This window comes from Chaetodon trifascialis, chromosome 5, assembly GCF_039877785.1.
Source record: "Chaetodon trifascialis isolate fChaTrf1 chromosome 5, fChaTrf1.hap1, whole genome shotgun sequence".
Taxonomy (NCBI): domain Eukaryota; kingdom Metazoa; phylum Chordata; class Actinopteri; order Chaetodontiformes; family Chaetodontidae; genus Chaetodon; species Chaetodon trifascialis.
The window spans coordinates 31,218,886-31,245,763 of record NC_092060.1 but is presented as its reverse complement, the minus strand read 5'-3'; the positions used below and the strand labels follow the sequence as shown (position 1 = coordinate 31,245,763).

The 26,878-nt window shown below is 45.3% G+C and overlaps 1 protein-coding gene across 2 annotated transcripts; it reads right to left on the bottom strand.

The window, feature by feature from the left end:
- Window positions 1–668: 668 nt before the first annotated feature.
- rnf130 (ring finger protein 130) lies at window positions 669–25,297 on the bottom strand. 2 transcript variants are annotated; one of them, XM_070962923.1, is made up of 10 exons: window positions 24,975–25,208; window positions 24,560–24,757; window positions 23,636–23,938; window positions 14,894–15,085; window positions 11,892–12,142; window positions 9,800–9,871; window positions 8,066–8,148; window positions 7,682–7,778; window positions 7,382–7,568; window positions 669–4,038 (listed from the first exon to the last, which is right to left on the bottom strand). In XM_070962923.1, the coding sequence occupies exons 3-10, from the start codon at window positions 23,913–23,915 to the stop codon at window positions 3,926–3,928; spliced, it is 1,275 nt and encodes a 424-aa protein (XP_070819024.1). In that variant the 5' UTR covers window positions 23,916–23,938; window positions 24,560–24,757; window positions 24,975–25,208; the 3' UTR covers window positions 669–3,925. The 2 variants fall into 2 exon arrangements, with proteins under 2 accessions (XP_070819024.1, XP_070819023.1); XM_070962922.1 differs by having other exon boundaries at window positions 24,560–25,297.
- Between the last annotated feature and the right edge of the window lie 1,581 nt (window positions 25,298–26,878).

Genomic DNA, 26,878 nt, shown 5'->3' with positions numbered 1-26,878 from the left:
TACTGCTAGCTAAACAGCACATTCTCTGACCATCCAACCAGCTGTATTGTCTGGTCCAGCAGCTTTGCTTGGATTTCCTCAGCACAGCGCCCCCTCATGTCAGCCGTGGACAGACAGGCTTTGGTCATTCGGTGCAGGGGTGGCCTTCCTTGCAGGCTTGTTGCTCTGTGCCTCAAAGCATGCACTGAAGTCATTTAGCATCAGGGAGGCTTCGCTGGTACAACTCTGGGGTGTTCGCTCGTCATGGCTTGAATTCCCTGTCAGATGTGTCTCTCGAGTCCATACAGGTGTTCTTAATAAAGTGGACACTGAGTGTTTCATATCTGTGGTCAAAGGTATTGAAATGTTGATTTTATGATGTCCATAGCTTAACTTCTGTGGTCACCTCACTAATCTCAATCTCATTACAATGTTTTTCTTCCCTCTGTCTGTTTCTGTGCTGCTTTAATAAGTGACTTTACCCTCCAGGGGATTCAAATACATACAAATACACATATCTATGAATATCTGTACATACCATTACTACTTACTGACAATGCAGTTGGGCTGATGAAGGAAAGACGGTGTGTGTGTGTGTGTGTGTGTGTGTGTGTGTGTGTGTGTGTGTGTGTGTGTGTGTGTGTGTGTGTGTGTGTGTGTGTGGATAAATAAACGGAGATTTCTGCATGTTAAAGGTAATAATGAGACTTTAATAATGAGACACTAAGACACAGTGAACTGAAAGCATCACACATCCTCCTTCATCATCATCATCATCACTACCGTGTGACACAGAGACAAGGACAGACAGGCAGACAAGGACAGACGGGTCCTCAGGACTCCATCGGGATGTGTTCAGGTCACTTCAGAGATAATATTGATTGATCAGTCAGGTTATAGATTGTATAATGCTGTTTATATATTGAGCCCCGTCACTGGAGCTGATTATTACACGCCGAGTAACTCAGAAGCTGTTTAATACAGTTTAAAGGAGCAGTCCGTCACTTCAGGAAACCCTCTGACTCTCTGGTGTAGTCAGACACTCAGAGTGGAGATATGAATGTATGTTAGCAGCAGTTAGCATCACAACCGCAGGTATAAATGCAGACGTCACACCTGAGGAATCCACCCCTGTGAACCATTAGACCTTCATGGAACAAGATGGAAGGGCACTGGCTGATTATTAATTCTTAATTCTTCAGCCAAAACACCGAACTCTTTGTGGCGTCGGCTTCTTCATGTGTTTGATTTAGATTTCTCTCTTTCATATCTCTAAACTGAATGTGTTTTGAACTGTTGGTCAAAAATATTTGAAGACATCCACAAAGACTTTAGAAAACTATAACAGGCAGTTTCACTCTTTCTGACCAAACAATTGAGAAAAATAATCAGTCGATTAATTGAAACTGACAATTACTGTTAGCTCTGCTGCCAGTGTTCTCATAGTGACAGCAGGTTAACAGGCTTACAGTGTTTGGAGTTTTGCCGAAGATGAAGTTCTTCCTCTTAGCTGTGATTCATTACACTGACATCAGTCCAGGACCAGCAAACTGTGCTGAACCCTTTCTACAACAGAAAAGGTCTGGCACTGATCTAGTTCGTCCATCTGTTGCTTGCTTTCCAGAGTTTACACTGCAGAATTCAGAATGCACACTTCATACTGACAGTGTCTTTCTGTGGTGTTTGTTCTTCTATCACGTGCGCTCTATGTTACTTAAATGTTAGTTTAAGAGCAGCTTGGCAGTTTGGCCATTTTCACTCAACATGAGATAACAGTCGCCTGGAGCTAGTAAAAGCATGAGCTCATCATTGATCTCAAGACAGAGCAACAAATACTGGATTCTGTGAGTTTCTATCATCACTATCCCCTTCCAAGCATGTAGGAGAATCTACGAAACTCAGGAAAGGCCCAATCTAAAGACAGCGTTTGGTTTTGTGGATGGAAAAAAGCATTCATTCATGTTTTACTTTGATGATTTTCTGGAAATTCTGATAAAATTTGAGCTTCGTCAGATGGAACCTTAACTTCTGGGCAGAAAGGAGTAAAATTGCAATCACAATCTACTTGTTTTTTTGTGGCTGAAGTGACTCACTTCACTCGAGGATGCTTTCTTCTCATTGGCTCACAGACCTACAGACCCCAGATGTCAGGTCTGCAGATGTGCTGACTCTACTGTCAATGAAACCAGCTGACTTCAGAATGGACTGCTGACGAGCTGATTAACTAATGAGAAAAAAAAAATCAGCCAGACATGAGGTTGTTGGAGGTTAAATTTCTCTCTTTTGATGGAACAAGGCAGCTCATTTTCCCCTTCAGGACACACCCTGAGGAAGTCCATGTTACTGAATGCAGAGAAAAGGAGGTTTACTGAAAAAAATGGACTGTTCCTTTAAATCTAACATCTCTTTGTACTACATGAGAAACATGTTCTTTTGCTACAGGGGAGTTAACACTGTTCACAAAATTGTTTCCTCCAGAGTCTCTACAGAGGACCGGGGTCCAGGTCGTCGTCTGGTTCCGGTTCCAGTCTGATGGTGGGAGAGGAAGAACAAGCTCAGTCAGTATTCATAGTCAAGGAGTTTGGATCCAGGTCTGTTATTGATGTATTAATTCAGCCAACCAGAAGGTTAGAAGGTTGGGTTCCAGATTTTCCAATGTCCAGAGTTACGACTGACTGAAGGCAGAACATCAGAAAACGCTGAAAGGAGCGTTTTCTGGGTTCAGGCTCTCTGCGTTTGTTTTGGTTTCAGTCCTGAAGCTTTCAGGTCCATTTAGGTTCCTTTTTAAAGAATCAAGAGCCATTTCAGGAACCTTTGGAGGAAGAAATGTTTCCTGAACCCTTTTGGGCACTCAGGAACATTTCCAGGAAAACATGGAACCTTTTGCAGTCCTTGGAAACCTTTCTAGGAGCACGGGTACTCCTTCAACACCTCAATGACCTTTCAAGGAATCTTTTAGGCACTCAGAAACCTTTTATATATCAGTGTTTCCAGAACCTTTTTAGAATCTCAGTAACATCAGGAACATTTTACTTTTTAGGGAATTTTTCAGAAACCCCTTCCAGGAACCCTCTTAAGATCTGCTAAGAGCATTTTTAGAATCCAATAAACGTTGCAGAGAACCTTTTTGTGCCTGGGAACTTGTTCAAGCAGTTACTGAGGAAATCAGGAATGTCTTTACGAACACACAAACTTTTCCAGGGAACACAGGAAACTCTTTAGGATCTCTGCAATTTTTCCTCGAGCCTGGGAACTTTGTTTGAACACAAACTTTTTAAGGAAGCTTTTTAGGCACCCACCTCAGGACCGGGGACGCTCTTAAGCAATCAAGGAACATTTTAAGAACTGAGGAACTGTTCCAAGATCCTCCTGAGGAGCCCTGCAACCATTTAAAAAAATTCCAGATCCTTTTTAGAATTCAAGACCTTTCCAAGAAACATTGAAGGAATTCAGGACATTTTCCAGGGACTTCTAGGAACTCAGGAACTATTCCCAGGAAGCCTTTCCCAGAAACACATGCACTGCACTGCAGTGCATTTAGGGACTTCAGAACTTTCTAGGAACTCAACAGCAACTTTACCTCCAGTTCTACTCGTAGAACCTAGTTCAGGTTCTGGTTCTGGGACCAGAATTGGACCTGGAGTTCAGCTGAATTAATTAATATAAAACAGTTTTCAATGATTTGACCCAACTATGAGCTCCTAGTTGAATGTATTTCTTCTACTGGGGAAAATGAAAACATTGAGCTAACGGGCCAAAACTGAGATCAGGATCCAGCAAGGATCCAGATTGAGTCCATGTTCAGTCTGAAGAAAGTCTGATGGAATAAATGATGTTTATTAAGTTCATCCACGTTTGCATTATCAGACCCCCCCTCTGGAAAGGAAACAAGGCTGTACGTCCATCAGCAGGTGGAGGTGGTTAGGGGTTAGGGTGATGATGATCCTCAGGACTTGTTGTCATCATAGAGGTCAAGTGAGGCCTGGATGTCTGGCAGCTCCATCTCACAGACGACGCCGCGAGGAGACATTGAGTTCCTGTTGAAGAAGTGACCCCCGCCTGATGAGACATAAAAACATCCACTTCAGAACAAAAGCACATTAATTTATCAAACATTATACTTATAATATTATTATTATTATTATTATTATAATTAAACTGCTTCCAAAGGCAGCTGGACTTGTTTTGCGGTTCTCAGAATCAGAAAAAGAATCACAATCGGAAAAAGCTTTATTGCCAAGTACGATTTTACACATACAAGGAATTTGTTTTGGTGATGTTGGTGCATGACAAATCTTCTAAAAATAAACTATTAAAAAGTAAAAAATATAACAATATAAATATATATACACTGTTTTTTCCAAATAAAAAGAGCAGTACAGCTGGCAGTGATACAATACGAAAAATCAAATGATCACAAATGTGCAAATGAGAACAAGGTGATCCATGCTGAGCGTTAATGTAACGCATAGGGTTATGGCAATGTCAATGAGACAAGTAGAGGCAGAGGCGGAGGCGGAGTTTGAAGAGCGTCGGGGGGGTTCCAGGCCTTGTTGATAAGGCTGACAGCAGATGGGGAAAAACTGTTCTTGTGGCATGAGGTTTTGGTCCCGATGGACTGCAGCCTCCTGCCAGGGGGGAGTGTCTTGTGTCCAGGGGGTGTTGTGTTCGACCACAGCAGTGAAGATAGCTGAGCCCGAAGCCAAAGCTTTCGATTTACCAGTGGATCTATGTTTCAATCCTCACCTGTGGTCATAAGCTTTGAGTAGTAACTGAGAGAATTATGGTGGACGGATCAAAATAATCCAGCTAAAAAAGATCAGAAATCTTTAGGTCATCTTTGAGGCGCTTGTTCGTCAACTGAAGGGTAATGGTAGGTGTAGTCTGTAATCAGGGGCGGACTGGGACAAGAAATCGGCCCTGGCATATTGGACCAGACCGGCCCACCACATTTGATAACGCGCACCGTTTCGGTCTTTTCAGTCTCTTGAATGTGTATAATCACTGTGCAACTCTTTAAAACCACGTGCCTTAAGCCGTGCAATGAGTTAATGGGAATCAGTGAGAGTGGACACATTAAATATTTCCAAAAAGTCTAATTTATTAACACTACAAAAAAGTACACTCCACCACTCCATCAGTCATGGATTTAAGCACAATTCATCATATTGGGTGACCTATGTGTTTCAGGGAGGAAGAAAAAAGAAAGAATAGAGGTGAGAAATGATGGATCAGATGCTAACTCTTCCAAGAGTAGCACTCAATAAAGTGTGGAGTGACCCAGTCCAAAAGGATGAATGCAGTTGAACTCCTGAATAACCTTTGAACTCTGTGTGTGTATGTTAGAGAGAGAGAGATTTAATTATTGGTCAATCTTCAAGATAAAAATAGCAGCTTAGAAACTGAAAACTTAATGACACATGAATGAGGGAGAGGGCTACATACACAATGTCTTTAAAAAAAAAGGTATTATAAACTAACTAGAATACAAACTAACCTGGCCATTGAACATTAGCCAAAAATATGTTCTTGACGTTTTATCATTGTCAGATTTATCAAGGCGTTGGGCTGCTTTCCTCATGACACGTGTTGTGAAAGCAGTCCAGCTTCCCGCAGGTTTCACTGCAGGTCCCTGTTCGATGCCGCCAGCAGCACCACTGTCATCGGCCGCGGAGCTGAGGAAGGCCCTGCTGAGGCAAACGTAGCAGAACTTTTTGCGTATTTGGCAGCGTTGGCTTCAAGAGTCAGCTTCTTTTTCTCTCGCAGTTTCTCTGCACCTCCTTTTCGTTTTCTCTCCATTCTCGCAGATCCTAACACATTACGTGACCGACGTGAAAGAAGGGAAGTGTTTCATGATCTGATTCTCATGATTCTCGTGTCAGAGAAGAAAATAACCTATCGGCCGCAGAACTGCGTGTGTGGAGGGGCGGTCCGTGTTTACAAACAAACTCTTGCGCTGACTTTTTTTTTTCACTGATTGCATTACGCCGCAGGGCCAAAGCGAAAAGGTGTTCAACGACGTGATTGGGCCAGCCCAGTGTCAATCGGGCCGCTGATCAACTGTATATATGGGCCGGTCAGATCAAGGTTTAAAAAAAAAAAAAAAAAAAAAAGTGGCCAACTGTCGGCCCAAATGGCACGTCGGCCCACCGGGCAAATGCCCGGTATGCCAGATGGTCAGTCCGTCCCTGTCTGTAATCATTAACACCGGATTTACTCCTCTTTGATAAAGGTTACATTCAGACCCGGCTCAGGCTTGCCTTCAATTAGCTCCAAGTTATGCTGCTAGCGGCTTTGACTGCCACAGGGCTTCCCATGATGCACTGAGCTCTTCTCTCTTCCTCTCCATTTCTATCTTACTCACTTGGCTTCTTACCTGGAATCTTTGTGCTTTCTCGTCTCCCAGGTTTCAATGAATTGTAGCTGCGACTGGTTGTGAATTACGGTTGCACAGGTTGGCACAGGTTTATGGTTGGCAGGTGCTTTTATCATATATGCATATGAGATTTTCATACATCACAAGCAAGGCTCTTGCCGGGAGGGAACAACAAGAGTTAGTGCTCCAGCGCAAATTTAGAATTACAATTACAAATGCTGGTGCTACAAGGCAGTGCTATGAAGTTTGGTAACTCGTTCCACCACCGGGAAACCACAGAAGAACAGAGTCTAGTTAGAGACTTAGGACCTTTTGAGCAGGCAGCTCCAGGTGGCACTCCTGAGCAGAGCGTAGTGAGTGGGAGGGAGCATAAACCTGAGTGAATGCTCATGGCTCTCTGCACAATAAAGAGTACAGTCTAGACCTGTTCTATATGGAAAGTATCACGAGTTAACCTTTGGTGTCATCTGGTATACAAATATATAACTATAAAAATAATAATATAAATATAACTGCAATGAAAAATTTTAAGTTGTTTTATAACAGTGAAAATTGGCTTATGACAGTGTATAGTTTCTTTATCACGGTGTTACTTTGCTCTACAACAGTGTAAAGTTGGTTTAACAGTGTCTGATTGGTTTTTAACAGTATAAAATTGGTTTACAACAGTGTTAAGTTGGTTTGTAACAGTGTAAAATTGGCCTATAACAGTGTAACGTTGGTTTATAACAGTGTAAAATTGGCCTATAACAGTGTAACGTTGGTTTATAACAGTGTAAAATTGGCCTATAACAGTGTAACGTTGGTTTATAACAGTGTAAAGTTGGTTTATAACAGTGTAAAGTTGGTTTATAACAGTGTAAAGTTGGTTTATAACAGTGTAAAGTTGGTTTATAACAGTGTTAAGTTGGTTTATAACAGTGTTAAGTAGGTTTATAACAGTGTAAAATTGGCCTATAACAGTGTAACGGTGATCTTGGTGTGCTGTATGGTGGCTGCGTGTATCGTGTGGTGCTGCACTCTTACTGGTCACAGCAATGGTAATGTCAGCAGGTGTTCTGGGTGTGGCCTCAGGGTGGGGGGGGCTGAGCGGCTCCAGGCTGATGGAAGGCTGGTTGCTGTCACCAAGCTGCACCCTCTGACTGCCGGTCGCCTGATTGATGCCCAGACGCTCCACGTCCAACACCACGCTGTCCATGCAAGGAAGATTGGTCTGAGGACCAGGAACACACACACAGAGGACACACAGAGGACAGAGAAAAAAGAGACAGCGGCCTTACAAACACACCTGATCTGTTCCTGTTGTTTATGTTGGCGATGACTCACCATGATGCCAAGAGCTTTGAGGATGTTGAGTTTACACATGGGACATGTGCAGTGCTCGTTCAACCAGGGGTCCACACACATTTTATGGAAGACATGTCTGCAGAGACAGAGACATATTTTATCAGATGAGATTTGATCACCAAACCGTGACTCACAGACAGGACTGAAAATGGATCATCGGTCTGAAAATGAGTTCAAGTGTGATGTTTTTAATCCACCATTTGAAATAAAATGTAGCTGTAAAAATTCTGTCATGGCATTGGTTTGTCTGAGTTGGATCAATACTGATCTGCTGGTTATACTGGTTGCGCAGAGTGAATATCTTTAAACTATGACAAAATCCAATACATTATGTCAGCATGAGAACTCAGCATTCAAACTCACTTGCAAGGAAGGATGCGAACCACATCGTTCAGCTGGTATGCTTCAATACACACTGCACAGTGGTTAAAATCTGGATCAGTTTCCTGCAACACACGCAGAGAACATGTTAACACGTTTAACATGTAAGCAGACACATTAAATGACGGCTAAACAGAAATCTGCTTAGCATGAAAACCTTTACTGGGGAGAGTTAGGGGATGTATGGAGAGATTCTGAGGGTTTTAAGTTGTGTGTAAAGTGACTGACCCCTTGCAAATTTTGAATTAAAAATCAGTATGAAGCTTCACTTCAGACAGTAATGCCTGTCAAGCTCAGTTAAGTGTATTAGTAATGGTACTTCTGTGTGGATACTACAGAAACAGGAAATGCTACTGCCAAGTTCACAACTGTTCACGGCTGTGGCAGGGACAAGTGCAGGTGCAGCAGCAGCCACCAATACACCATTTCTCCCATCATCTGCTCCTCCTTGTCCTCTCTCTCCTCCACCACCGGGGCAAGGGTATACCATTTCTTTCTCCTTTTTTGGTTTTTCAAGACAGGGAGGACACAGGACACAGTATGTTCTTGTGCTAGAAGGTAAAAAACTGTTTTTTTCTTTTTCTAGAGGTGAGGACACAGTAGCACACATTTGTTAGCAGCAGCAGTATGGGGTGCATAAAGTCAAACAGGTACTCCTGGTGATACTTCATTACTAAGAAAAAAGGCCTGAGCACGATTAACATACACCGACAAGCTTATGATGGGCCGCTCTTATGGCGGGGAGACTGGGTGGGGTTCAAAGGCTCCTTCAACGTGAGCTGGAATCCCATATGTTCACTGCTTTAACCAGCAACTCCACTTGGTTGTTGTTCATGCTATGTCTGCTGAGAAAGCCGTTGAGGTTTTCTTTAGTATATGTAGTGTCCTCTATCACTGCTGCTGCACAGTATCGAGGGAGCTCAGTGAAGCATTTGCACAGTGCTGGACAGGACACCTGGTCCACACAGGACATATCTGAAGTACTGATTCCAGTGGCCTGTCCAGGGTAACACTATGCTAAACTATGCTCTGTCTGGTCAGAGGCAGGACATTAGTCTGAATGGGGACCTCAGATCCAGTTCAATTTGTTTCAATGGCCCAACGACCATTAAGCAGCAACTAATTAGTTAATTTTGAGCTGATGAGCACGCTGGACTGGATCTCCCTATCAGCTGTGTCCCGGAAGAATTTCAATGTGCTGGAAAACAGGAGAAATTCCAGTCACAAATTAACAGTGTTGGACTCTCTTTTCCCGTCTTTCTGAGTCCCAGTGAAAGATGGAGACAACAATTTTTGAAAGTGGTCCATTATTGAGCAAGAGCGCTGCAGCAGGCAGCAGTGGAACAGGCTGCAGTGTAATCCCTCCACGCCGTCAACGGTCGTCCACTAGAAGTGTTTGGTTTTAGGCACTGACAGCTCAGATTATTATTGTAAGAGTCAGAACCTTTTGGAGAGGATCCTACAGAGACAAACCTCTTTGCTGAAGAGGAAGATCCTTTTTGTTTGAGCAGAAGCAGCTGTTTCAGTGGAAGCAGCAACATGTTGTGTATGTTCAGGCAGCAGCATCCAGCCAGCGACTCCAACAAACTACACAAAGACAACTGGGCCCCGGAGCCCCCAGAGGTCCTGGAGCCCCTGGAGGCCCTGGTGGTCCTGTAGCCCCTGTTGGTCCTGGAGCACCTGGAGGCCCTGAATCAGTCACTTGCTTGTGTTTACCTTGTCTCCTTTCTTCACCGTCCTCGTTGTCAACTTCCCAATGGCTTTCTTCGCTGCATCACCGAGACGACGCTGAGAGACAGAGAGGGAGGACAAATCACTACATGCTGAAAAGTTTGTTGACATTGAGGACAAACACAAAAAAACTCGGTGGACACACTGCAAGACACAGAGGCACAAAGACACAAAATTAACACAGAGACACACACAAACACAGTAAGAAAAAAGAGAAGAAAGACAGACAGAGACACAGAGACAAAAACACAAACAGCAACACACTGAGACACAAACAGACAAACAGGTCAGCCTAGCTTAGCACAAAGACAGCTGTTTCCAGGAGAGGCTGCGCAGGTGTTCTCCAGTACTCTGAGTACTACTACCGCCTGTACGAGGGTCCAGTGTTCTCCAGTACTCTGAGTACTACTACCGCCTGTACGAGGGTCCAGTGTTCTCCAGTACTCTGAGTACTACTACCGCCCGTACGAGGGTCCAGTGTTCTCCAGTACTCTGAGTACTACTACCGCCCGTACGAGAGTCCAGTGTTCTCCAGTACTCTGAGTACTACTACCGCCCGTACGAGGGTCCAGTGTTCTCCAGTACTCTGAGTACTACTACCGCCCGTACGAGGGTCCAGTGTTCTCCAGTACTCTGAGTACTACTACCGCCCGTACGAGGGTCCAGTGTTCTCCAGTACTCTGAGTACTACTACCGCCCGTACGAGGGTCCAGTGTTCTCCAGTACTCTGAGTACTACTACCGCCCGTACGAGGGTCCAGTGTTCTCCCGTACTCTGAGTACTACTACCGCCCGTACGAGAGTCCAGTGTTCTCCAGTACTCTGAGTACTACTACCGCCCGTACGAGGGTCCAGTGTTCTCCAGTACTCTGAGTACTACTACCGCCCGTACGAGGGTCCAGTTTTCTCCAGTACTCTGAGTACTACTACCGCCCGTACGAGGGTCCAGTGTTCTCCAGTACTCTGAGTACTACTACCGCCCGTACGAGGGTCCAGTGTTCTCCAGTACTCTGAGTACTACTACCGCCCGTACGAGGGTCCAGTGTTCTCCAGTACTCTGAGTACTACTACCGCCCGTACGAGGGTCCAGTGTTCTCCAGTACTCTGAGTACTACTACCGCCCGTACGAGGGTCCAGTGTTCTCCCGTACTCTGAGTACTACTACCGCCCGTACGAGAGTCCAGTGTTCTCCAGTACTCTGAGTACTACTACCGCCCGTACGAGGGTCCAGTGTTCTCCAGTACTCTAAATACTACTACTGCCTGTACGAGGGTCCAGTGTTGTGCAGCGGTCAGCGGATGTGATGGTCGGTGGTATCTTTAAATTTTCCCATGAGCCTCAGCTGGCCTCTGTTCTCACTCAAAGTGCAGCTGCATGGAGGTGACGTGAAGGTCGATCTGCAGCGGATGGGGGTGGAGGGAAACTGAGAGGAGTGTTAGATTACACTGAAGGTGGAGATTCACCTCATCTAATATTAATGATTCATCTGAACAGGAGGAGGAGGAGACAGGGAGAGGAGTGAAGGAGGAGGATGAGGAGCGGGAAGGAAGAAGGGGAGGGGGAGGACGATGACTATGATGAGCACGAGTTAGCTTGTTAGCTGTATGTTAGCTGTGTGTTAGCTGTGTGTTAGCTGTATGTTAGCTGTATGTTAGCTGTGTGTTAGCTGTATGTTAGCTGTGTGTTAGCTGTATGTTAGCTGTGTGTTAGCTGTGTGTTAGCTGTATGTTAGCTGTGTGTTAGCTGTGTGTTAGCTGTGTGTTAGCTGTATGTTAGCTGTATGTTAGCTGTGTGTTAGCTGTATGTTAGCTGTGTGTTAGCTGTATGTTAGCTGTATGTTAGCTGTGTGTTAGCTGTGTGTTAGCTGTATGTTGGCTGTGTGTTAGCTGTGTGTTAGCTGTGTGTTAGCTGTGTGTTAGCTGTATGTTAGCTGTATGTTAGCTGTGTGTTAGCTGTATGTTGGCTGTGTGTTAGGTGTCTGTTAGCATGTTACCTGCAGGTAGCTGGTAGGTATCTGGTGCTGGACAATGTAGAGTTAGCCTGCTAGCAAGTATGTTAGCGGTGTGTTAGCATGTTACCTGGCTGCGGTCACGGGCACTGGTGTAGCGGATCTTCTGGATGAAATAGAAGATGAGCCAAGCCGACGAGATGATCATGAGGACGATGAAGGAGATGGAGACGAAGACCAGCGAGCCTCGGTTGATGTTTTTGGTGGCACCACGTTGACCCACCACCACAGATACCAGGACGGTCAGGTTCCTCTCCAGGTGAGCCAGGATCTCTTTACCATACGCCTCTGTGATCATCACTGCCACCGTATCACCTGTGCCTACACAGACAGAAGCAGGACCAGAATCAGAACAAGAAACAGAATGAGGACCAAGTCAAGACCGAGACAAGGAACAAAACAAGAGGCAGTATAGAAGCAGTGTAACAGTACTACACTGTACTGCAGTGTTTTTACATATGTTTTCAAGAGTAAGATCTGTTTTGTTTATTTTGGTCATATCGCTCTTGCCAAACCCAAAAAAACAGTAATTTTATCATCGTAAAACACTCTTCATTCAAATGTGACCAAAAAACAACAAACAAACAAACAAACAAACAAACAAAACCTTGCTGGTTTGTCTTTTCACTATTCCAACAATCGTCCGCAATTCTGGATTGACTGAAATAAACTCTTGAGAAACTCGGGAGAAGAGGGACAATGAGGGTGGACATCAGACAAACGGTGAAAGAGATAAGATAAGATAAGATAAGATAAGATAAGATAAGATAAGATAAGATAAGATAAGATAAGATAAGATAAGATAAGATAAGACAAGATAAGATAAGATAAGATAAGATAAGATAAGATAAGATAAGATAAGATAAGACAAGACAAGACAAGACAAGATAAGACTTTACGAGGAGTCGGAATATTTTCACATCTACATTTACAAATCTGCATTGATTTAAACAATAAAAAAACAATAAATCCAATAAAAAACGACAAAAGAAAAAGTACAATGGAAGCTGGTTTTGTGACTCGGTGCTTTGCAGCTTTTTCACATTCCAATATTAATTTACAATCAAATGTATGGATTTTTTTACAATTTACAAATATTCATTCAAATTTAGAATATTTGGTGGCAGCCTTACTGCACTGAACTGCAGTGTGACACTACAACAGTACTGTAAACAGTACTGCAACATATTGGTTGTGATGCCGTCAGTACTGCAGTATGAGAACTATGGTTCCCAGAATGCAATGGTCCATATTGTCCACCATCATGAGAACAGACTCCAGTTTGACAGTCAGAAACATAAAAAGTGTTTTTTCCCCTCTCTGCTCTCATACAGCACACACACACACACACACACACACACACACACACACACACACACACACACACACACACACACACACACACACACACACACACACACACACACACACACACACACACTGTGAGGTCAGAGTGACCTCATCAATTAATGACACTTTCTTGTCTATACTTAGAACTCGACATTGATCCCCAGGAAGTCACTCCTCACATTCATCTTCATCACCCTCCTCCTCTTCCTCGAACGCCCAGTGTGCTGTACCCGCTGAGCAGCCAGCAGCAGTCAGTGGTCTTTCCTCTGCACACGGCTCATTTTCCTCCCTGCAGTACTTGGAGTCACAGTGACCTCCGGTCTGTCTGTGTCCTGGTTGCTCCTCCTCTCGTTCAAATGCCCTCCTTGTATTTTAAAAGTAAAAGTACGACGTGCAGATTGGCCATCTGCCGAAGGTCCCTCCGAACAAACGAGGCAACGTATCAGCAGAGAAGCCGCTACCTGTACTCTTTGCTGTACTTGCTGTTAGCCAGTTAGCTCAGTTAGCCATGCAGCTAGTGGTCACGTTAGCTGACTGGAGTCAGAGCTCGGATCACCGGGGGGTTGTTGGTGTCTACGCTGCTGGAACCAGAACCGGGCTCCACAGCGTCCCAGTGAACAGGGCAGGATCAGGACGGAACAACAAAGGAGACCAAGGAGGCCAGTTTGGTGAAAGGGAAAACAGCGCCTAGGTGATTTAGAGAAGCTCCGACCAGGACTCTGACTCAGGAGACGATGAAGGCACAGCGGGCCGTGATTCAGGAGAGCAGCGAGGAAAAGTAGCATTTAGAGACGGAACATGTGAACATCTGACTCGAGAACCAAAGCAGAGGTGCTGATTGTTAACAGTGAAAGAAAAGATGGTTTGAGTTTCATTTACTTTCAGTCGAGTCTGAACTTTTACGATGAGCTAACCTTTGCACACACTCCACCGCAGGTTTGAACGTAGGCCGCTGCAGCCATCTGCTCGGTCGGCTGAGGCACGTGATGCCGTTTTTCACCTGAGGTCGACGACCACGGCCGAGCAGACCGCCAAACAGAGACCGTTAAGGCTGCCGGCACATAGACCGATTCTGGACGTGTCCCCTGATGGAACAGCTCTTTGAATTGTAATTGGTGTCTCTAAATTGCCCCTATGAAGGGTTGTTTGTGTTTCTATGTTGCCCTGTGACTGGCTGGCGACCGGTCCAGGGTGTACCCCGCCTCCTGCCCGTTGACAGCTGAGATAGGCTCCAGCCCCCCCCCAACGACCCCGAAAGGAATAAGCAGCATAGAAAATGGATGGATGGATGCTGTACACACTAATGTATTAATGACGGACATTTTTCCTAAGCCATATTTCTTTGTTTTTTTAAATATCGCAATAAATATTGAATCATGGACTTTATATTGAGGTATTATCATATCGCACGTTTTTGGTATCGTTCCCTAACATCATAAATAACGATCTCCTCAGGAAGTTAAGTCACACTGAATGAGATCAACATGTGTTTACACGTGTTCATATGATTCTTAGGAGTGAGACTGTTGACTCTAACAGTCTAATCAAGCTTCTGTCTTCGTCTTACTGAATGTCCACCACAGACCAGATCCTGTAGTGTAGTAGACGAGCTCGGCGAAGGTTTCGTACCCCACCTCCCCCTGTAATGACATGCGTTCACCAACGTAAAGCTAACGAGGTGTCGGCGTTGTGCTCGGGACAGTAGAACATGCAGACTCTGACCTTCGTGTCCCATCTTGACCGTCTTGTCGGTGGAGTTGTTGTAGATGAGAACGGCCGTGGCGTTGTACGCTGCCGCTTTCAGGATCTTCTCTTTAAAGGTGCAGTTTCCTCTCTGCAGCAGCGCCACCCAGTGGACACTCCGAGGAGGAACCAGGAAACGAGTGCTGGGGTCGCAGCCCTGCCGGTCCACCACTGAAGAGACATACCATTAGCATGGTTACTGTACACAATATTTCCATTTTCATTTTCATTGTAATGTTTTACTCTGTATTAACAGACATGATACGTGTGTGTGATCCAAATAAACATGCACTCTCTTGTGCTGTTCTGCACTGGTTTCACTGGAATATCTCTGGTAGAGATCGACCGATATGGATTTTTCGGGGCTGATACTGATACTATTTATTATATTATTAATAATCAAGCGAAACCGATAGCCGATATTTAGAACCGATATTCGTTTGCGGTAAGAATGAAAATTTTGGGGTCAAAATTTAGAGTAACACACCTGGGACTAGAATGAATACAGTATACTGTTTGTTTGTTTTGTGTACACTGAAAAAAAAAGATGTAAAAAGATTGTAAAATAACACAAACACAAACTCTTAATTGAAACGCCTTTAAGTTGAATCATTTTAAAATAAAAAGTGATGATTAAGGATTCCTTTCCCTTTCCCTTAATGATGAAGAGCAAACCAATAAAGAGGGTTGAACCTTGGCTCACTTCATTTGATAGCTTTAGTATTTACTTTTCAGATTCAGTTTTTACATAAAACAGCAGAATGAGTAAATAAAGATGAAACTTTCAGGGGCTCAGGAGTTTCACCTATAGTTCCTTATTTATTATTAGATTTATTTCTATATATTTAGAGTGATAAAGGCATATTCTGAATCTCAGAACAGTAGGCTAGATGTAAACTCTTGTGCTTGTACTGTATGTCGTATTACATAAATAAGAATAAGGCACTTGGCAACTGTAAATGCAAACAATAAAGGCTTCATTACACACGTGAGTTGTAGACGCGACGGTAAATTTCTTGATTGAAAAGAAAACACACTGAGAATAATCTCCTCGACGTGTGCTCTGCCTGACTCATCCCTGGACTTTACGAGTGACGGGCTAAAGACGATCATTTAACACCAGTAGTTACGTTGCTGCATCGTAGTGTGGTGAGAGCGCGAGCGCTGAGGGAGGCGACTGGAAACAAACTGGGACACGTTAGCGTGCAGTACTGTTTAACTTATAGGCTGGAATCAGCAGTTATAACGTAGCGGTGGGTCATCATGAAACACGCCTTGTTGAAATTGTGAATAGTTTCATAAAGCCAAACAGCAGAATTCAGCAGGTTTTCCTCCCTTTTACTTGCTATAGTCCACCTACCGCTATGTCGTCATGTCTTTTTTATTATTGTGAAGTAAGGAGCTTCAGGTCATGTTCACTTGGTTACGTCTTTTTTTTTTTTTTTTTGCTGCGTGACTATTTATCTTGCAAAGTCGTATGCTTGATGTGATTAGACAAGCAGGTCGGTGAAATGTCAGCTCTGGGCTTGCATGTTATCACTGAAATTGATTAAGGTTGTACTATTTTTAAAACTTCATCATACTTCATTTTATGGAACTTCGACTCTGTCGCCTTATCTCTGCTGGATCACCGGAGCAGTCGTCTGCTTCTCCGTGTCTGTGGCGCTGCATGTGGAGGCTTCAGTGTCGATTGGCTGTCACTGACTCACTTGTGCCATGTAGCCAATCAGTGAGGGCTGTGGGCGGGACATTGTTACACAGCCAAGAGTGGTGACTGCGGGCGGAGAGACGGCTGCATCAGAGCCAAAGGAGCGCGTTTTAAAATACATTCATTAATTTTATCGGTTATCGGTGGAAAAATGGCCGATGCCAATCATCGAAAAAATGCTGAATATCGGCCGATATTATCGGCCAGGCTGATGATTGGTCGATCCCTAATCTCTGGTCTTGAATCAGTGAGGACCAGTGAGCAGCTCCACCGTCTCTACGCTCAGAAACAGATCCAGGTCTGCAGTGATGAACCGTGTTCACTGACACAGTGTCCTCCAGCCCATGTCATCATATCCTTCATACGTACATTGAATGCAGTGCTGTCTGAGGGGTCAAAGGTCACGGGCATTCAGTGTTGATTATCAGCCTTCCTCCAGATTCTTTGAATCTTTTAATGATGTTATGATTGGTAGATGAAGTCCCTAAATTCTTCGCAGTTGTCACTGTGACAATAAATGAAGTTTTTAGGAGTTTCAAACAGAAACGTTTCTGATTGGTTCAGTGTGATGTCACAGGAGGCCGAAGGAAACGGTGAATGTTCATACATGAGAAACTGATCAAAAACTCTGCTGCTCAGCTTTGTGTCAACTGACAAAAAGCACTGAAGAGAAAAAGAATGTTTATTCACAGTTTCCTGTAGACAAACTGCTCTGCTGCGGCTTTTCTTCAGGTCTTATTAGGATTAAACTAATTCTGTGACTCCACCTCAAAGTCAATTTTTCAGCTCCGTTCTCAGGTTTCACGGACTTCATTTTGGTCACTGGAAATAATTTGGACTCATCATTTCTTTCTGTGTTTATGTGCAGCTGCGTTGATGAAGTCTTGATTTACCTGAAAGCATCACTTTGATGTTCGGAGCAGTGAAATGAGACATTAAAGCATCACAGAGAGTTGAGCTGCTGCTCCGTCCAGCTGCTGCAGTGTCCTTCAACCGTCTGACTGTAAGCCGACACCCCTTCACCAGCCTGAAGGGGCTCTGCAGAGCCTTAACACCACGCCCGCTACACCTGCTACACCCGCTACAGACACTACACTCACTGCAGCTGCTACATCCACTACATCAGACTGAAATCTGAATCTTCTTCACCAGCCTGAAGGCAGCCAGAGAGGCTCTGCAGAGCCTAAACACCACACCCGCTACACCCGCTACACCCGCTACAGACACTACACTCACTGCAGCTGCTACATTCACTACATCAGACTGAAACCCGACACTCCAGTGCACACACACTGGGACCTTCACCAGCCTGAAGGCAGCTACAGAGCCTCTACAGTGCCCAAGCACCACACCTGCTACACCTGCTACATCCGCTACATCAGACTGTGACCTGACACTACAGAGCAGAGATGTTCTGACCTTCTCCAGCCTGAAGGCAGCTCCAGAGCCACCACAGTGCTGCAGCACTACGCCAGCTACACCCACTACATCTGCTTCATCTGCTACAATGGCAACACCTGCTACATCTGCTACATCCACTCCATCCACACAATCCACTCATCTGCTACATCTACTGCTCTACACACAATACACACACTACATCTGCCTCACACTACATTACACAAACTACATCATCTGCAACAGCATCCACTACACACCAACCACAGAGAGACAGGCACCAACCACAGAGAGACAGGCACCAACCACAGAGAGACAGGCATCAACCACAGAGAGACAAACACCAACCACAGAGAGACAGGCACCAACCACAGAGAGACAAACACCAACCACAGAGAGACAGACACCAACCACAGAGAGACAGGCACCAACCACAGAGAGACAGGCACCAACCACAGAGAGACAAATACCAACCACAGAGAGACAGGCACCAACCACAGAGAGACAGGCACCAACCACAGAGAGACAAACACCAACCACAGAGAGACAGGCACCAACCACAGAGAGACAAACACCAACCACAGAGAGACAGGCACCAACCACAGAGAGACAGGCACCAACCACAGAGAGACAGACACCAACCACAGAGAGACAGGCACCAACCACAGAGAGACAGGCACCAACCACAGAGAGACAAACACCAACCACAGAGAGACAGGCACCAACCACAGAGAGACAGGCACCAACCACAGAGAGACAAACACCAACCACAGAGAGACAGGCACCAACCACAGAGAGACAAACACAAACCACAGAGAGACAGACACCAACCACAGAGAGACAGACACCAACCACAGAGAGACAGACACCAACCACAGAGAGACACACACCAACCACAGAGAGACACACACCAACCACAGAGAGACAAACACCAACCACAGAGAGACAAACACCAACCACAGAGAGACAGGCACCAACCACAGAGAGACAAACACCAACCACAGAGAGACAGGCACCAACCACAGAGAGACAGACACCAACCACAGAGAGACAGGCACCAACCACAGAGAGACAGGCACCAACCACAGAGAGACAGGCACCAACCACAGAGAGACAGACACCAACCACAGAGAGACAGACACCAACCACAGAGAGACAAACACCAACCACAGAGAGACAGGCACCAACCACAGAGAGACAAACACAAACCACAGAGAGACAGACACCAACCACAGAGAGACAGACACCAACCACAGAGAGACAAACACCAACCACAGAGAGACAGGCACCAACCACAGAGAGACAGACACCAACCACAGAGAGACAGACACCAACCACAGAGAGACAAACACCAACCACAGAGAGACAGGCACCAACCACAGAGAGACAAACACCAACCACAGAGAGACAGGCACCAACCACAGAGAGACAAACACCAACCACAGAGAGACAGACACCAACCACAGAGAGACAAACACCAACCACAGAGAGACAAACACCAACCACAGAGAGACAGACACCAACCACAGAGAGACAAACACCAACCACAGAGAGACAGGCACCAACCACAGAGAGACAAACACCAACCACAGAGAGACACAACACAACCACAGAGAGACAGGCACCAACCACAGAGAGACAAACACCAACCACAGAGAGACAAACACCAACCACAGAGAGACAGGCACCAACCACAGAGAGACAAACACCAACCACAGAGAGACAGGCACCAACCACAGAGAGACAAACACCAACCACAGAGAGACAGGCACCAACCACAGAGAGACAGGCACCAACCACAGAGAGACAAACACCAACCACAGAGAGACAGACACCAACCACAGAGAGACACACACCAACCACAGAGAGACAGACACCAACCACAGAGAGACAGGCACCAACCACAGAGAGACAGGCACCAACCACAGAGAGACAAACACCAACCACAGAGAGACAGGCACCAACCACAGAGAGACAAACACCAACCACAGAGAGACAGGCACCAACCACAGAGAGACAAACACCAACCACAGAGAGACAGGCACCAACCACAGAGAGACAAACACCAACCACAGAGAGACAGGCACCAACCACAGAGAGACAGACACCAACCACAGAGAGACAGGCACCAACCACAGAGAGACAGGCACCAACCACAGAGAGACAGGCACCAACCACAGAGAGACAGGCACCAACCACAGAGAGACAGGCACCAACCACAGAGAGACAGGCACCAACCACAGAGAGACAGACACCAACCACAGAGAGACAAACACAAACCACAGAGAGACAGACACCAACCACAGAGAGACAGACACCAACCACAGAGAGACAAACACCAACCACAGAGAGACAGACACCAACCACAGAGAGACACAACACAACCACAGAGAGACAAACACCAACCACAGAGAGACAGACACCAACCACAGAGAGACAAACACCAACCACAGAGAGACAGACACCATCCACAGAGAGACAAACACCAACCACAGAGAGACAAACACCAACTACAGAGAGACAGACACCAACCACAGAGAGACACAACACAACCACAGAGAGACAGACACCAACCACAGAGAGACAAACACCAACCACAGAGAGACAAACACCAACCACAGAGAGACAGACACCAACCACAGAGAGACAGACACCAACCACAGAGAGACAGACACCAACCACAGAGAGACAGACACCAACCACAGAGAGACAAACACCAACCACAGAGAGACAGGCACCAACCACAGAGAGACAAACACCAACCACAGAGAGACAGACACCAACCACAGAGAGACAGACACCAACCACAGAGAGACAGGCACCAACCACAGAGAGACAAACACCAACCACAGAGAGACAGACACCAACCACAGAGAGACAGACACCAACCACAGAGAGACAGGCACCAACCACAGAGAGACAAACACCAACCACAGAGAGACAGGCACCAACCACAGAGAGACAGACACCAACCACAGAGAGACAAACACCAACCACAGAGAGACAAACACCAACCACAGAGAGACAAACACCAACCACAGAGAGACAAACACCAACCACAGAGAGACAAACACCAACCACAGAGAGACAAACACCAACCACAGAGAGACAAACACCAACCACAGAGAGACAGACACCAACCACAGAGAGACAAACACCAACCACAGAGAGACAGGCACCAACCACAGAGAGACAAACACCAACCACAGAGAGACAGACACCAACCACAGAGAGACAGACACCAACCACAGAGAGACAGGCACCAACCACAGAGAGACAAACACCAACCACAGAGAGACAGACACCAACCACAGAGAGACAGACACCAACCACAGAGAGACAAACACCAACCACAGAGAGACAGACACCAACCACAGAGAGACAAACACCAACCACAGAGAGACAAACACCAACCACAGAGAGACAGACACCAACCACAGAGAGACAAACACCAACCACAGAGAGACAGACACCAACCACACAGAGATGCAAACCAACAACAAAGACACAGAAACATGGACATAGTCTCTGAAGACACCCTAAGGTTTGTGAAGAGTGACTGTGAGGCTCAGTGACTCCAGCCGTCATCGTCTTGGTAGTGCCTGACTCCACCAAACTCCCGGCTAATCCAAAATTGCACAAACAGGTGAAGCATGGGTGGAGCTGAGGCGGCAGCAGTTAATCTAGTTAACCTAGCAGTTAATCAAGCGAGCTGTACAACAATTCGCCACTGTGCAGCTTCAGAACACAAACATTCTTTGTACTAACCTGAAAACACCTTTCTGCTGTAAAGTTGGGCATTTTAATATGGGGGTCTATGGGGACCGGCTCACTTTTGTAGCCAGCCTCAACAGGCCATTGAAGGAACTGCAGTTTTTAACACCTCCATGATGGCTTCATTTTTCAGGTTGCTGCTTGACTTCACCACACGAACATTTCACAAAACAAGCAGTCAGGCTTCATCACTTGAGTCTTTTCTCTTGGAAAATTAAGAAACACTGTTTGAAAACACTTCTAAAAGTTTGTCTTTTATAGTTTGTCTATGTCTATGTCTTCTGATGAATTTAATTAAATTCATTATTCGTCTCACAAACGGCAAGTTGAGTTTACAAACCGTAGGACACACAACTCATTTGTACACATAATACACATCAAAAACTACAACCATGACAAAAGTAGAAAGAGTTGGAATACACAACGACTGATGGCAGCGGTCAGTGTGTAGCTGGCCAAAAGAGACTGGACAGTCATTTTAGAGACGTTTTACAGCTGTTTTGTCCTCTGAACAAAGAGACATAATCCAGCAAATAATACTTTTGATAACAGAAGAAGAAAACGTAGTTGAATTTAGCTTTGTGGTCACTTTGCTTTCACAGTATTTCAACACATCTGCCATGAACAGCTGTCGGAAAAGACTGTCGATCATTTCATTATCAGTCTTTTACTTTCGGATGCATCTGAATCTAAAAAAGCGGAATAACATACGTCGCTGGCTGGAGATTGCTTTTTGGGCCTTTGGGTGTAAAGACGACTACCGGCCTCCGGCCTCAGGGGGCAGTCATGAGCACTTACAATTCCAATCAGTCACCTGCAGACGCTTTTATCCAAAGCAACGTACATATGAATTCACACACCGATGGCGCAGCATCGGGCCAGTTTAGGGGTTCAGTATCTCGCCTAATGATACTTCAGCACGTAGACTGCCGAGGCCAGGGATCGAGCCACCGACCTCCTGATCACTGGATGACCGCTCTACCTCCTGAGCCACAGCCGCCCCCCCATTTGACAGTTCAGGGCACCACAATGAGGCAAAGAAGACACCACGCCAGAAAACAAGCAGACAAGCGACACAAGGGTGAGGTTTAACCTTTGTCCCAACTGTTTTCAAACAGTATTTTTAGTCTTACAAGAGAAGAGACTTTGGCGATAACTGGTTGTTTGGTTGAATGTCCGTCTCTCACCTCCACTCAGGACCAGGTGTCCACAGGAGCAGCTGAAATGTTCTGTACAATAACTGCTTTCACTAGCTGAAAACAAGGTAAAAAGTTACTGAGGTCAGACATGCGGGAATTAGACCGAGGTGGTTTGAAGATTTTAAAGGTCAGGACGTTCTCCCGCAGTCTGATGAACTCAGACACACGATGCTGTCAGAGTTAAAGTCCTTCGTCACACTGAACAAACATGAAGTACTGTGTTGGTAGAAGTTACCTCCAACTCCCAGGCGCATTTAGAAATGATGTTTTTCAGACACATGAAAACAATCTGCAGCTTAAACTGGCTCCGGGTCATTGTGGGCGACTTCAGTAACTATGGCGACACATTTTGTTTTCAACTGTGACGATGAAGAAAAAGCCTTTTGAATTCACAGCTGCTCTGATTGGCCTCTTCTTCAAGGCCACGGCAACTGGGGCTCATGGGTGTTGTAGTATTTATGCCGACCCCTCAAGCCGGTAGACAAAACCTGATTAGTCAGAAACACGCGGTCGTCAGAACATGAAACTCGAGAGTCCCGAGAGGGAAATGACGCAAGTGAGCAAAAGTGGATGTACCCGAAGCTTCTCTGATGAAATGAAACCTAATGTGTTGTGACCTCAGGTGTGCCGTGATGTCAGTACCTCCGTGATGCGGTGCAGGCGCGATGACGACCCCCCTGGTGTCTATTTTCGGTGAGTTCTGTCCGTACGTGCCGTCGTCACTGCTCATCACGTGGATGGTGTTTCCTCGTCCGTCCAGCACTGTGGCGTTCACCGTGACGCCCACGTACTCCTCCGACATCATGTTTCTGTCAGAGCGGGCCGCCGACACCGAGTGGGACAGGACCAGGACCAGGACCAGGACCAGGATCAGGACCTGGACCGTCCGGACGGGGAGTTGGGTCCAAATCAGGGACGTCATGTCGTCCTCTCGTTACATCCAAACTGTTAGGAAGCAAAAAAAAAAGTCCTTTAGACCAGAACGAGTCCAACAATGTGCTGTCCTCCTGTCTCCTGCATGTCCTCAACATATCTTAATGACTCTTTACATCCTAATACTTCAGTGCTGAAAATTTGGTTTAGTGTCAGTTTGTGTCCTCTCTATAGGTTCCTCAAAATGTCTCCATGTCTCTCAAAGTTTTCATAATGTCTTTTGTCTCTTTGTCTCCTCATATGTTAGTGTGTTCTCAAAATTTATTCTTAATCCCCGTTCATGTCCTTCAAATACAGTCTCTCTCTGTTTGTCTTCAAAGCCTCTCGTTTGTCTCTTATTGTTCTGAACATATCTTAATGTGGGCTCTTAATGTCAACTGATGTCCTCAGAGACTTCATTATCTGCTTTGTCTTCTTTATATTAAGCAAATGTCCGAAATGTCTTTGGTCTACTGCTCTAAAAAGGCTTCGCTTGACTTCAACATCTGCTTTAATGTCACTCTGCCCTCCGAAGCATGGACTTTTATCTTGTCATGTCCTCCAAAGGTTTTCTTCATGTCTCTTCATATTGTCTATTTGTATTTTTTCATCTGATCTAATTAATATTCATGATGATGATATTCAGAAAATCACCTGAAACTCAGAATCTCTGTGTCTTCCTTCTGTCTCTCAACGCTGCTTTATGTCTCTGTATGTCCCCCACAGGTCTCCGTTATGTCCCAGCATGTGTTTCCTGTCGTCCTTCCAATCGGTAAACCCTGGGTTTAGACTGTCAGGGCCAGGACACACAGTGTGAGGACATCGGGACAGTGGTGTCAGTGTGTCTGCCGCCTGTCAGAACATGGAGCATCATCAGCAGGCCAACATCTGGACCGTCACACCGCCATGTCTTCAGTCCTGAAACCCCCCCGTTATCGCACTTTACATTCAGAACTCCGTTTAACAAGCGCTCATTTTAGGACGCAGCGGTGAATCCAGCACCGTGACTCAGTGTTTAAACGTCGTTCGAAAGCGGTGCTGGCTGCCGCTTCATTCCGCTTTGTCTTACCGTCTGCAGGCGGAGACAGGCAGGCTCCCGGTCTACCGACCCCCGTCTGCCTCCGCTCTCCTCCCGCCCCTCTCTCTCGCTGTTGTCCCCGGGAATGTCCGGGGGTTCACGGTGGATTTACGGACGGTTGTTCCAGCTGTCGTTGGGTGATTTGTTCTGTTTTTGTTGCCGTTCGCTATTGTACGGTGCGGAGGCTTGAGCCCCGTCTCTCCGTTTGGGGCTCACTGCGCAGGCGCAGAGCCACGGCACGGGAGACGACCGACAGGGCGCGTGTGCTATACCTTCACGTTAAGGTAGCTGAGATTTGAGTCAGCTGTCGCGATACCTGCCGAGAGAGCGTCGACCTGTCTGTCAGTGGTTACGTTAAACTGCAAGAAAAGCTGCGAAATAACTGTTAACAATTAAAATATTCATGTTGCTATAAGCATCTTACTGATGTCACTGATATTTGTTGAACTTTATTTTAACACACTAAACTAAACCAATCACTACAGACTTTCCCTCCCAGCGTCCAATCAGTGTCCTGGATGTTTCAATCACGTCACACTCATCTTCCTGAGCTGATGTTCAAAAATTTTCTTTCTATTTTATTTACATTTAAATATCCATCCATCCACATTTCACAGAAAGAGAGAAAGACAGAAATTAGAAGAGAATAGAAAAATAAAAAATAAAATACATTTAAAGGAAAATTAAAAACAGAAGCCAGTAAAAGACAATAATTTAGGATTTAGAATGATTCAAATCATTGAGCAGATACATTTACTTTAAGTAAAAGCTGTAGCAAATAATAATGTTTTCAACCCTGATTTAAATGAGCTGACAGGTGGTGCAGACCTCAGGTGTGCAGGGAGAATGTTCCACAGGTGAGGAGCATGATAACTGAAAGCTGCTTCACTTTGTTTGCTTCTCATTCTGGGAACACACAATAGACCTGTCCCTGATGACCTGAGGGCTCTGGATGCTTCATATGGAGTTAATAAAGCTAGAATATATTTTGGTCTTAGACCATTAAATGCTTTGTAGACCAACAGTAAGATTTTAAAATCTATTCTTGGACTCACAGGAAGCCAGTGTAGTGATCTGAGGACTGGTGTGATATGGTCCATTTTTCTGCTGTTTGTAAGGACTCGTGCAGCAGCATTTTGGATCAGCTGTAGTTGCCTAATTGATTTTTTGTTTGGGCCAGTAAAGACTCCATTGCAATAGTCCAACCTACTGAAGATGAATGCATGAACAAGTCTTTCCATGTCTTCTTTGGACAGACATCCCTTGATTCTGGTTATGTTTTTCAGGTGGTAGTAGGCTGATTTGGTAATGAGCTTTAAATGGTTGTTAAAATTCAGGTCCGAATCAATAATTACACCAAGATTTCTGGCTTTATCTGCTGTTGTCAGTGACATGGAGTTAAGCTGAGCGCTGATCTTTGACCTTTCATTTTTTGGGCCAAAAACAATCACTTCTGTCTTATCTGCATTAAGCTGAAGAAAATTCTGGCACATCCACTCATTGATTTGATGAATACACTCACTCAGTGAAAGTAAGGGACTGTAGTCATGTGATGACACAGAAATATAAAGTTGTGTATCATCTGCGTAAGTATGATAAGAAATATTAAGATGCTCCATAATCTGAGCTAGGGGCAACATGTAGATATTGAAAAGAAGTGGTCCGAGAATGGACCCTTGTGGCCCCCCACACATCATCTTCTTTCGTTCAGACACATGCTCACCAACTGACACAAAGTAGTCTCTATCTTGTAAATAGATTTGAACCAGTGTAGTACAGTGCCAGTAAGTCCCATCCACTTTTCCAGTCTGTCAAGAAGTCTGTCCTGATCAACCGTGTCAAAGGCAGCACTGAGATCTAATAATACTAAAACTGAGGTTTTGGAAGCATCATTA

Excerpts from the sequence above, each read along its gene's own strand:
- rnf130 (XM_070962922.1), bottom strand. The coding sequence starts at position 23,915 with ATGACGTCCCTGATTTGGACCCAACTCCCCGTCCGGACGGTCCAGGTC. Across the intron at positions 12,143-14,893 it reads GGTCAAGATGGGACACGAAG|GCACAGGTGATACGGTGGCA; the intron begins GTCAGAGTCTGC and ends CTGTCTGTGTAG. Across the intron at positions 7,779-8,065 it reads GTTCGCATCCTTCCTTGCAA|ACATGTCTTCCATAAAATGT; the intron begins GTGAGTTTGAAT and ends CTGTCTCTGCAG.